Consider the following 13310-nt stretch of genomic DNA (forward strand, 5'->3'; position numbering starts at 1 on the left):
AAACTAGGGTTTATTTTTATTTATTTATTTTTGCTAGTAATATTGGCCTTTTTTTAATTATTATTTAAATAATAATAATAATAATATTATTATTATTATGATTTTTTTTAATAATTATATTATATAACTTTGGAAAAAAACTTTGTAACTATATATATATATATATATATATATATAGTTACAGCAGTGCGAGAGGCACAGTGGAGGTTGCAACAGTGCGAGAGGCACAAAGGTGTTTGCAACAGTGCAAAGGCAGCAGAGGGAGCATAGGATAGCAGCAGAGGTAGCTTTAGCATCATGAGGCTTCCGGACTGACAAGGATGTCAAGATTTGGGTAGATTAGTTACTTACATCTCGGTAACTGAGTTATAGTGCAGCAGTTAGTAGTGGTAGTGCTATGGGCAACATGTTGAGAAGGAACTGCAGTACAGATGTATCAGTGGCAGTGGCAGTGGCAGAGCCATGGGCAGCAGTACAGGAAGCAATAGTGTAGTGGATGTTGGGCAGCAGGCCAGGCATCAACACAGGTACCGGTGCGGAAGGATCAGTGTGATCTTCAGTGGAGGAGCATTACTAGAGCACATTCCTTGCTAAGAGGGAGTGTTGATTTGTGGTAGCATCAGATGTGCTCTAGCCATGAAAATTGGTGGAAAGGCTAAAGCACATGAGATCTCCAAGACCCAGAAATGGTTTGGGGAAATTCCACCCGGTTAGAGAGATATTAAAATAATTAATATTTTTAGTGGAGTTCCTAAGTCTAAACTTAGGAAAATTAAAATATTAATGGGTATTAATATAAAACTGGGTGAGAATGTTCTAAATGACATGGATCAAGCCAAATCTAATCTTAGCCATTGATTAGAGACTTAATCTCGGCCATTGAAGACTCAACAGAAAAAATATAAGAGGAGGCTTAAGGGTCAGTTGGAGATACACAAAGATTGATCAGTTAGTTCGATTTTCTGGAGCAGGGTTTGCTGAGAAAAGTCAAACAAATGATTTGTTGCAGCGAGGGGTAGTGAGTACATAGTAGAGAGGTAGAGATAGTGCCAACGATTCAGCGCAGTGACTAAAGAGGCTGACACAGAGGCAGCCAGAGCTATGAAGAGGCAACAGGAGCCACGCAAAGATAGCTAGAGACTGCGCAGAGGTTGAGGGGCCTGCATGGGTGACATAGAAGGCCAGAGAGCTGACGCAGAGAGGTAGAATGTTAATGCATAGGGTTCTAGAGCTATGTTGAGGCTAGCAGGGTCGACGCAGAGCCTTGGAGAAGCGCCGGACGGATTTTCGTGGGGCAGACTTGCTAAATATCTGTTTCCGAGAAGAGGTATTACTGCCGTGTAAAAATCTCTGTTGGGTGAGCCAATTTGGCACCCTAGTTGTATTCAAGAAATCTGCATAATAATAAAACCCTCAGAATTGTTGCACCGATTTTCCCGCGTTGGGTTTTTCCAGGGACGTTTGTCCAAAAATAACGGTGTCCCTTGTGTGTTTGTTTCAGTATTTCAGTTGATGATCTGTATATGAGTTAAGGCTACATTTGTGTTTATTTTCAGCACTTATATTTATAAATAACTTGTTAATGTAATAAACAAGTAGAGGAATTAAACCAGAGGATGTAGTATGGATTTCTAATGGGTTAGACTTAGAAATTTCAACATGGACTTGGCTGTACATGGAAATTTTCTGTATTTGGAACATGGGGAGATACATCTGTTTGCTAAATATCATCTTGAGTAGCAATTGAAACCTTTCCACCAGCTGGATCCAACAACATAACTGTTCTTCTTTGACTTACATTTCCAGCTTTCTCAAGTTCCTCTCTCTGCATCTTTTTCTTCTCCTCAGGTGATAACCAATAATTCCCATCAATTTTGAAGTAATCACTTTGATCGTCAACAATAGTTGTTTGTGACTTTTCATTGCGGTCGTAAGCTAGAAGTTTATTCTTCAAAACATTCGCTTTCTCTTCTGATTCTGATATCAGTTCTGAAAGCCCTCTCAAATGTTGAATGGGTCGGTCATGGTGCCAAACCTTGCTCCCACAAAAACTGCAGGGACCTTCACTCTCCTGCTCACAGATAATCTTACCACAACCAAGGCAATTGTTCACTAAATTATGCCTCCTAGCTTGACAATCCAATGGTTCACCGCGCCTCAATTTTTGTATGGGAATGGATAATGCACCCTCTCTTTCTTGTCTATGCTCCTTTCCATTATCTGCGTCCTTATTAAACACCCATATAATCAGCTCATCTTCATCTCTGAGTTTCAATTGCCTCCCCTCCACGAATAGAATTCGCGACCCGCAGTGGACTAACTGATTGAAATAATTAATGCCATTGTGATCTAATTCAGGTAATGGCACAAATATGGACATCTCATCTACCATGTTGAAACCCATAATTATGCCTGTGGCTACACTGTTGTCATCGTCATCGTCATCTTCATCCTCGTCCACCACCATTAAACAATAGAAATAACCTCCGGAACATACCGTTCCAGGACTCATCTCATCCATCTCTTCAAATGTCACTAAATGACTCGGCAGGAGTCCCGCCATCGTCCATGCCTTGTCAGTGGAATCGTATATTTTCACTATATTCTATTGATGAAGATTAGAGTAGCGTACCACCAATAGTTTGTACCTGTCTTCCCTTCTTCAACAATGCCTATCTCTCGTATCAACGAATTTTCTATCACTGGTGAAAGTGTGAAGTACTTTGTTCTGAGAGGATTGTAGACATAGATGGAGTTGAGAAAGGTGAATTGAATCAAGAAGAGGCCTGCACCAGATACCAAATAACGAAACGAAGGTGCTCCTTCTTTTGCATTCTTTTTGCTTTCAGCAAAAGACATTTCAAAGTCTGGCCTTAGGTCTCCACTTGCATTTCCTATTTCCTGAAGGATATGCATGTTATTTGAGCGACTTATCTCAACCTAGATAGGAACCTCTGGAGCAGCATTCAGGCCATTTGATACAACTGTGTGCGGAAGAGTCTTTGGATGGGAAGTTTCTAACTTCTTCACAGGAGAAGCTTGATGGCTATTCTTATTTGCAGGCATTTTCCAAACATTAGTACTTTTACCAACACGACCATACTTGGGGGAAAATGGATGTCCATTGCTAGCAATCAAGCACTTAGGGCAGTGCCAGTCACCCTTCGGGATACCCCTTTGGTTATATGACTGAAGGCATTTTAAGTGAACTGCTTTCTCACAAGCATCACAAACCAGTATAGTGTCTATATCAGTAACACTAATCTTAAAGATTTGGCATGATATCAGAGCACTCATATAGGCCTTTGAAGGCAGTTTCCATTGAAGAAAATATGGAGGCCTCGATTGCAAGATTTTCTGAACATTTCTCGCAATGTTGACATGATTAGCACAAATTGCAAGAGACTCAGCTGGCTTTGGACCTTGAAGAGTCTGTATTGTGTGGAGATTCTCAAGCTTCCTTGGAATTTCCGCAGACACATCAACATCCCTGCCACCTTTCGCTGACAATGTTGAGGTCTGAACAACAGGTGAAAATTTAGAAGGTGAAAGTACAAAATCCTTTGAATGTTAATCGTCAACTGCCCTTGCTGCCTCTGCTGACAGAAGTTTTGTTTTTTCTTCCAATATAATAACATCAACCTCATTTTTAGCTTCTTCATATTCGATTGTCATATATCCACTTTGATTATCAACCTTATTTATGTCAGCCCGAGAACATCCCAATTCAACATGTTCAACATCATTTTCTTGATTAGAACATTCTTTAATTTTAGTTCCCTTCATGTCAATGTTTCGTTTTTTAGACATGCTGAAAATTCTGCAGATAATTTTTTGAATTGCTGAAACGATTATCGAATTTCACTTAACTGCTCAATGAATTCAGGATATAAACTTAACGACATATTGTGCAGCGGATAACATCTGAAGCCTCGCATGGCTCTGATATGAATGTAACGAACAAAGTTCATATACTCAGAGGAATGCTCTAAGACCACTGAAACAACAAAACTGTAGCTTGTTGACTTTAAATGTAAAATACAGAAATGTATTTATAAATAATATTTTTATTAATAATGTGAAAATGTACAAGGATGTTGAATGTTACAATGAGGCCCTACTTATATACCTAGGTAGGTGTCTTTTCATCATTGGGCATGTCTTTTCACTTAATTAATGGCTATTTAAGATAATCATTATTTTGATTATTTATTATTTATATTTATTTATATTCATTTTATTATATAACTTATATTCATAGCAAGAAACTAGAGATATATTCAGAGTTTCTTCCCTTCAACCTTGTATGTTAGGATTATCCCTAGCTCCTACATCGCCCCAGGATCGTACAAATAGGCCCACCTCTGATAGCTTTAGCAGACTCTGTAGGTGAGCCAAAGATTAGCTCGACCTCCTCGCCCTTGGCCATCAGGTCTAGGCAACGTTGATTTCATTGGACTCACAGCCTTGTTACTTACATTGGTAGACTCCCTTATTGTAGATATCCTTCATTCGTTATGCTACCTTTATCTATGTGTATATTTCTTTTTAGCATTATATGTGTGTATTTCCTTTTAGCACTCTTTGCATTTTCTCAGAGTTGCATTTGTAATCCCACTTTATATTCATATTGGATGTATTTTCCAGTCCTTTTGACCCACTTTTGTAGTCATTTGTTGGACATTAATAAAATTATCTTATCTTATCTTATGTCCCACATAGCCTTGTAGAACTCTCAATAGAAGACTATCCTATCTTGATGACTTACCAATCTTCATAGAACTAAGAGCCATATGAAGCTCCTCTTTCAAGAAGTCCTTTTTAAGTCTGTCCCTGTCTCCAGTAGAAACCTTATCCACAATAACTATATGGTCAATTTTATAGATATTATAAAGTTATAACTTATAAGTGGATGCTTCCAAGTCCCATTTTTTATCATTCTGGACTCATCATATATGGGATACCTATTGGTATTTTAAATTTTGGACATATATTGATGTTGTGCATTGTATGAACATGGTTTTATTGAATATCAATGAATATTTCTTTTTGTCATCAAAATTTGTGTAGATCTTTATAATATTGTACTAGCCAAATTTTTCCTAATTTTTTCCTGTTCCATGTCAAACTCTTGGCCTTTCTGCTTCAGAGTGTTTTCCAATTCAAAGTTTGGCAACTTTGCTCTGTTCTATCTAGAATTTTGCTATTGCACATGGTTTACCCTTTTATGAGTCTGGCCCCTAATATAATTCCATTGCCATTTACCTTAAATTTGGGACCACACTATCAGATGTGCTCATATGGTGAAAGATTTACGAGGACCTGCTTGACTTTGCAGATCTGGTGATACAGGAAAACTAGTAGAACAGCAAACTGCTTTGTTACAATATCAGCGGGAGAACCTACACTACCTAAGTGAGGAGGTATAGTTTGGCATTATATCAGGTTAATTTAATGTTGATGTTGCTTAGATCCTTTGAGGTAGTACATTGTTCATGCCATCATATTTTAAGAATGCGAAGTTCTGTCATTCCAGTGGAATAGAAATATTATATTGCAATTGAATGAATATTCTTTTAGGCAAACTTGCAGGTGAGTGTCTCTGAATCGACAAACTGTTTTGTTTGCTGCTGAAGCTTTTTCTTTTTGTGTACACCTTGTATTTTGTCTTTGTTAGTATCAGGCAAATCATTATTGTTTGTTTGGTCCAGATTCTTCGTTTGCAGGAAAGCTTGAGTAAATATGAGCGCTCTGAGAATGGAAATACTCCACAGGTAATATAGCTTCTTACAAATGCTAGGAATAACTGAATAGATTGCCATTCTTGTCTGCCACTTAAAATTAAAAAAAGAAGAGTAAATTTAGCGAAATGACTGCGCGCACCCACAGAGGAAGAAAGTGGGAAGGACTATTTTCCTATGCCTTTCCCATATCTGAAAAAATAATGAATTTAAATGGCTTGTTTTAGTCTCAGGGTTTTCTTACTCTGTCTGTCACTTTTTTCTAGCGAAGGAAAAAATTGTAATTTGCATTTGAGATGAAAAAATTATTAAATTTCACAAGTGTAGAAGCATGGGGTCATGTTAATCAAAGTTAAACTGTAGCGTTGAACATCTACCTGTACTGTCCAAACTAATAGACTGGTTAACTGTTGAAAACAGTACTGAGGCTAGTCCTACTCTGATAATTTACCCATAACATCCAGAATAACAAAATGCTGGTCAAATATCTCAGCTATATACAACAAACTGCTGAATTTAATACTGTAATGCATGTTAATTTTTCTTAGGGCTATATTGTTCGTTGCTTTGATAATTGCATTTATATATACTTTTCATCATTTACATATTCATTTACCCCATAACTGTTGAAAAATCTAGGGCATTAGCATTAGGTGATTTCTCTTTGATTAGTGACTGTTTGTGAATGCTTTTTACTTGTTTAGATTAGGATCTTCTTCATGTTAGATTATTAATATTCTTCTTCATCAAACAGTAACCAATGCATGAACATAAATAGACAAGAGACACAGCATGTAGGCCATGAGCCAAGGCCAAAACCTCTCAGTCTTTGAGAGGAAAACCCACACAAATTCTTCTTATAGAGATTCCAATTGACGAATACCAAGACTGAGACCCTTGACCTATTAGCTGCTTCCAAGATCAAGACACTATCTCTCTTGACTGTCTTCTCCTTCCTCCTTTTGGTTCCTCTTACTTATTGAGATCATCTTGATAGCAATGGACAGTTGACACACTTGAGATGGCACTGTACCATATCACTGTTTTGTCACCAAACTGTCCTTACTGCAGCATTAGCAAGACACTGTAGTATTTCTCTTAATGGAAGCTCCTTCACATTACCAAACCGTGGCTTCTATACTTCATCTAGCTGTGGTATAGATACCCTTATTCACACTCTATCTTTCTGCTGTAGCAATGAGACCTTTTACCCAGAGATCCAAACTTCATACTGTCACTGTTTACCCGAGATTACAGAGAGATATATTCGAGCTTATTTACTGTGGAGATCCGAATTGTATCCTAGACAAACCTTCGCTGTCTCTTCTCTTTTGTCTGAACTGTGTACTGTGATATGACACCCGAAACTGTCCATCAACACAGAGATCCAAACTGCTGTGTGATTGTGCTAGGAGTCTGAATTCATCACTGTACTCTTCATCCAAAATATCTAAACTTGTTGACTGTAACTATCACCGAAATCTCAGAGGTATCTGAGTTCTGTACTGTGTTTATGCGAAGTGCCTTTACCTTGTATATATAGTGGTTGGTCTACATAAATGAGCCGACATGAGCCATGTGAATCGTTGTGACTCCATAAGATGAGGCTGACATGATCTTTACTTTAACTTGAAGCCGACATGAGGAAGAGAGCTAGTGCTTGTCGTTGGAGAGCTTCTAGACAGTCCTATTAACTCAAATACATTTGTTACATGCCCAAGAAGGGCTCTTCATACATGACATAGACTCTTTGACTTTTAATGACCAATCCTAAGGCTCTCAATGGGAGCCATCTAAATAAAATCACTTGCTGATGAAACCCATGTAGCAAGGCTTTCAATAATAATTTTATTTTTCTCCATTACATCATTTACGAAAGTCACATTTACATGTCATTATGAAGACCACACCTAGTTACATTTTACAACACTCCCTCTTAACTAGGGAGGTATTCATAATGGTACTTGGTTATTCTCAATCTGAAGAATTTCTCATAAGAAGCATTCGGATTGGTAACTCATTTGTATAGTATCATATCAACAAGCATTGTTACATAGCAAGGTCTTGATTAACAACTCCATTTCTACACAAGATCTGAGCTCAATGCTGGCAAGACTGATGATTTATAGACACTCTCATCATTGTCTCTCTTGGAACTTACCCTACCAGGGTACTCAGGGTGTGTTCCATGAGGACTATTCTTATCTTGGACTCCCTAGCCCTCAAAGAATATCAGTCCTCCATGACTACTCTTCTATTGGATGCCCTATCTCATCCTCAAAGAGTATCGAATGCCAAATGTGTAATGTTCCAAACTTAAATAAATAGTGATATGCAAAGCAAAAACGATTTACAACACAAAAATTTTAAACAATCAGCAAATGCTGATAAAAACTCTGGAATTAAGAACCGACCGAGCCATTTTATTAATCAATGGAGCAAGTACAATAGTATGGAGGAGTGCACCTGGGCTTGCCTCAATGGCGAGCATGATAGAACCCAGATGATAATACAATGATCTCAAATGCTCGAAATGACTGCTCCTCTAATGCTCTGCGTTGCCTAGAAAACTTCACTGTTCCCTGAAAAGGGAATGCAAGAAACTCCTCCTCCGGTGCTAAAAAAATGATGAAACTTCAGCCACAAACTCCTTGGCCAAAACCCGCAAAAAGCCAGAAATGGTTTGGCTCGATTTGGACCTCCCACAATTGACCCCCAAAGGCACTATTCAATCCCCAACAATTCTATACTGTTTGCTGCAAAGATACGGCTTAAAAACGCACCTCCAATGCTCAAAAAATTATGAAACTTTATATTTGGGATCCTTGTCAAAACCCTAGAAAAACCTAGAAAGGATTTTCGCTGGTTTAGACTTTTGAAATTCGACCCCCTTGGAGCCCAACCTCAACTGCAACTACAAAACTCGGCCAGCTGGAAAATGCCTGTAAATCCTCTCGGAAATGCCCCCAAAGTGTTTGGCTGACCCTTGCTATCCAATCCCTAACTTCCCAGGTGAGCTCCTGGCCTAAGACACCTGCTCCTAAGCTCCACGAAAAACTGTTGAGTGGCCTTTGCGCTGTCCCCTAGCCTAGCAATTCGAACTGCTGGAATGCTGGCTCTGCTGGTTGTAAAACTCAACAAGAATGCTGGTCTATTACTGCTATCTCAACTCTCTAACTCTCTGGCAAACAATCTGATCTTTGCTGGTCTCTATCTCCCTCTGCATAGTCTCTGGCTGTCCAGAAATACACACTCCCTGCTCTGTGCTGGTTGGTGGTGCTATGTCACTGCCCCAGAACTCCTGAAATCCTTGTAGAACTATCTCTCTAGGGCGGGCACAGATGGTCCCCTGAGGTAGAGGTTGAATCTCCCGCTTGAGAGATTCGTAGCTAAACAGCTAGTTGACTCAGCTAAACAGCAGAGTGAACAGTCACGTGATTTTGTATGCAAGATGTATGAGTGATTGCCAAAATGAGATTTTCTCCCTCCTTATAACTCCTTGGGCCTCCCTTGCCTCATGTGGGCCCCCCCCATCCACCTATTCGACTTTCCCTCCAAGCTATTCAAATGGGCCAATTCGATTTCCCGTGTGGGTGGCCCCCACATTCCACTAGCAACCAAAATTAAGTTGAATTGCCTCCTAAGTACCTAAGTAAAAAATGATGGGTTCTCTTCCTTAGCCAAAATTGTGCACAATTGTGTAGCAGCACCCTGTTACAAATGTGTTTGAGAAGGGACATGAAAAAATGGTGTTTCTATCTCTCCCTCTTAAATAGGGAGGACATATTTCAATAAAGGAATGTACTCATTCCTACAAAAGGAATGTACCTAAGCTCCCTCTTGGCTTAGGAATTTCCAAGTTTCTTCCAAGTAAGAAACTTTCTAGGCTCCCTCTTAATTAGGGACCTACAACTTCTCAAGTGGAGATGATGGGACAATCAGTTGCTTGAAGAACTCCTCTCTTCTTCGATGTCATGAATTTCTTTTGTCAGGGAGTCTTCATCTTTGGGACTTCTTCATAGGGTACAAACCATCCATCACTTTCATTCATGAATTAGTCATGTCCTTATTTCTTTTATCAGAAAGTGATCCATTAGTTTTCCAATTGGCTTTTGCTTCATGTCATGCTGCTTTGTCTATGCCATATTTTCGGAAGAATCTTACATCCTTCTATATGGTCTTCTTGGAAGTCATCCATGTTGATTTGGGGTAGCATCGAATGTGCTCTAGCCACGAAATTTGGTGGGGAGGTTGGGGCACATGAGATCTCCAATACCCAGAAAGAGTTTGGGCAGATTCTAAACAGATCATGAGATATTAAAATAATTGATATTTTTAATGGAGTCCCTAAGTCTAAACTTAGGGAAAATAAAATATTAATGTGTAATAATATGAATCTGTGTTAGAGTGGTCCAAAAGACATGGATCAAGCCAGATCTAATCTTAGCCGTTGATTAGGGACTTGATCTTGGTCGTTGAGATATCAACAGGAAAAGTATAAGAGGAGGCTTGAGAGTCACTTGGAGAGCACACCAGAGGATCAGTCATTCTATTCTCTAGAGCGAGGTTTGCTAAGAGAGATAGAATCAGTGATCGGGAGAGCAGCTGAGGGGCATTGAGTACAAAGAAACAGAGAAGGCAGAGATTGTGCCAGGAGAGCAGTGCAACAACCAAGGAGACTGACGCAGGGCCTCCTGGAGCTGAGGCAGGCCAAGAAAGGCTGACGTAGGGCCAGCGTAAGACAGAGGGGCTGACGCAGTCCAGATTGGGCAAACGTTGGGGTTGCAGAGCATTTTTGTGCTGAGGAGCTGCCGGAAGGATTTTCCGAGGTTTCAACCAAGAGATTTCTCTCAAACTGTGAGGCATAGCTGCTAAGGAAATTCTCTGTTGGGTAGGCCAGTTATGACACCCAAATTGTACTCTGATATTGTTTAATAAGAAAACCCTCAGATAGTTGCACCGGTTTTCCCGCATTGGGTTTTTTTGGGACATTGGTCCAAAAATAATGGTGTCATGTGGTGTGTTTGTTCTTGTTTCTTTTAGTTGTTGATTTGTAATGTGTTGAGCATGCACTGGTGTTTATTTTCAGTATTTACTTTGTAAATAATTTGTGAAAGAAAAATAACAAGTAGGTAGGAATAAATCAGAAAAAGTGCATGAAGGGTTTCTAAATTAAGTAAACTTAGAAATTTCAACATGGTATCATAGAGTGATTGCAGATCACAGGAGGACTAAAAGACATCAGCTGAGCGAAGCAATAGTAGCAGAAAATAGTTGTCCCAAGGTGACAAAAGTTGTTTCTAGCAGCGCAGAAGCCAAAAAGTGTGACGTAGAGCCAGCTAGAGCGACACAGAAGAAGCTGGGAGCTACGTAAAGCCTCTGAGAGGCCAGCGCTGTTGACATAGAGGGCCAGAGGGCTGATGCAGGGCATACCAGGGTTGACGCAGACCCATCCGGGGTGATGTAGTGCCAGCGTGGGGCAGAGAGGAGCTGACGCAGTTCATAGAGAGGCAGTTGTTGGAGTCTAGAAGGCTGCAGGAACATTGTAGAGTGGAGCTGGTGAGGTACTGTAGTGAGAACAGTACCTGATAGAGCAAGAACAAAGGAGTTGTTACTGAGGGTTTCTAGCCGAGGAACCTAGATTAGCAGTGCAGTTACACAAGACGATCAGATTAGGGGGCATCTCGACAAGCAACAAAAGGATTTCCAGGAGGGAAATCAGGACTCAGAGGGAGTCCAGAAGAGAACCTCCAGACGGGAAGTAGAGACTCAGAGGAGTTGAACAAAGAACTTCTAGGAGGGAAGTAGAGGAACATCATGGCACTACACAGGGTAAGAGACCAGGATAGACTGGACGGAGCATCGAACTTCACAGTCTGGAAGGCCAAAATCTTATTAGTGCTTGACAAGAATTGTGTCAAGAACTTTGCCTTAAAGGTAATAGTTGCCCCAATCTACCCCAATGAAAATGACAGGTACGAAGAGGCGATAGCGAGGGCCAAGTGCATTATCCTTGAGGGTGTCAAGGATCATGTGGTACCACCTAAGTCACCTGACACGGGGATTCGGGACACGTAGGATTCGAGATTCGTGGTGTCGGATTCGGACACGCTGACCCCTTGGAACAGGACACGTTATATATATATATATATATTAAAAATTAGATATTATCATATTTCTTACAGAAATTTTAATTAATGATACAAATTTATTGATTTCAAACATAGATCTTCATCTATAGCTATTAGCATGCATAGTACATACAAAATTCAAATAAATGTCAGTGGTACTGGTCACATAAATGATAAATCTATTAGAAATTTAAATCATGATTCATAATTCATAACTGAAAGACAACTTACAACTAAAAGATAGTAAAATAAACACACTGACAATTGTAGTTTTCTCATTAAGTCATCAAATCAAAATGTGTTACATAGGTAGTGTTGGTGCAATGCCAATGGCAAATAGAAATAGAAAATATAAAACTACTACAGGTATACAAACCTCAAGGCATCAATCAGCATTAGAATCAGCATCACTGTCCCCATCATCATGGTCCCCACTGCTCTCCTCTACATCCTCCTCCCCTGTATCCATAGTCGCCTCTGCATCTGTTGGTATGGAGGTTGACCCATCTAAGTCATCAAAGCTAACAGGCTCTAGCACTGGATCATTGAGATCCATGTTGGCCAATGCCAACTCAACAGTGGTGTCCAGAGCCATATCATCAGGAACAATGTTACTTCGGAGCGGGAGCGAAAGCGGGGAGCGGGAGCGGGAGCGACATATTCAGAAGCTCTTGGTTTGGTGCTCTTGATTAAATACGAGTTCCATACCCTAATACATGACAAAATTCAATGGAAACATTGCAATTCCCCAATCCTAAAATCCTGAAAAATTGATAAGTCTGCTCGATTTTGAATGAAATCTAAAATTCCACTTTTTCCATATGAAATCCAATGAGGCCGGAACCACTCTCAAACATCCTGAGTCATTTCATGGTAATGTTAAAAATTTAAGTAAAAGGATGAAAATGAAGATTAAGGAGAATGTCACTTTTACTTTAAGAATTTAACATTACAATGAATAGCATATCAATACTAGGGCCTAGACTTGATCATGAAGCTGCCAAAATGCTCTACTCCTTGCTGCAACAACACAAATCACTTGCCAAATGAAAATATTAATGAGCAAACACACCCTTTTTTTTCCCGCACTGAGCTTAGCGAGTCCTGGAAACAGGACACGTGTCCCAAAATCGCGACACGCTTTTGAAAATTGTGACACAACCTCGGATTCGACGTGTCGGAAATAGACATGACGTGTCATATGATTTGGACACGAATCCGGACCGAATCGTGTCGGATTCGCTGGATTCGGGATTCGTAGGGGGTTTAGGACGAATTTGGTGACTTAGGGTACCACATATAGCCGAGAAGGAAACGACGATTGAGATGTGTGTTATGAAACCAGCTCACAAAAAGATAGAAAAGATAGATCAACGCCTTAGAATTCAGCCTCTTCGAGGGGGTAACCTCCTTTACATTACACAAATGAACAATTCTT

At 39.8% G+C, this 13310-nt stretch overlaps 1 protein-coding gene across 3 annotated transcripts in view; it reads left to right on the forward strand.

Moving 5' to 3' along the window:
• Positions 1–13310, forward strand: part of LOC149253499 (protein FIP1-like) — a 482913-nt gene that overhangs the window by 242073 nt on the left and 227530 nt on the right. For all 3 annotated transcript variants that reach the window (XR_016267076.1, XM_089459927.1, XM_089459926.1), the window contains exons 9-10: positions 5339–5423; positions 5712–5774. Coding sequence is in view for 2 of the 3 variants with exons in the window: in XM_089459927.1 (XP_089316053.1) it covers positions 5339–5423; positions 5712–5774 (148 nt within the window). In the remaining variant the exon portion in view is untranslated. The remainder of the gene's footprint in view (positions 1–5338; positions 5424–5711; positions 5775–13310) is intronic.

Source organism: Pinus tabuliformis, chromosome 7, assembly GCF_031772625.1.
Source record: "Pinus tabuliformis cultivar Carrire ecotype Pingquan chromosome 7, CPIR1, whole genome shotgun sequence".
Taxonomy (NCBI): Eukaryota; Viridiplantae; Streptophyta; class Pinopsida; order Pinales; family Pinaceae; genus Pinus; species Pinus tabuliformis.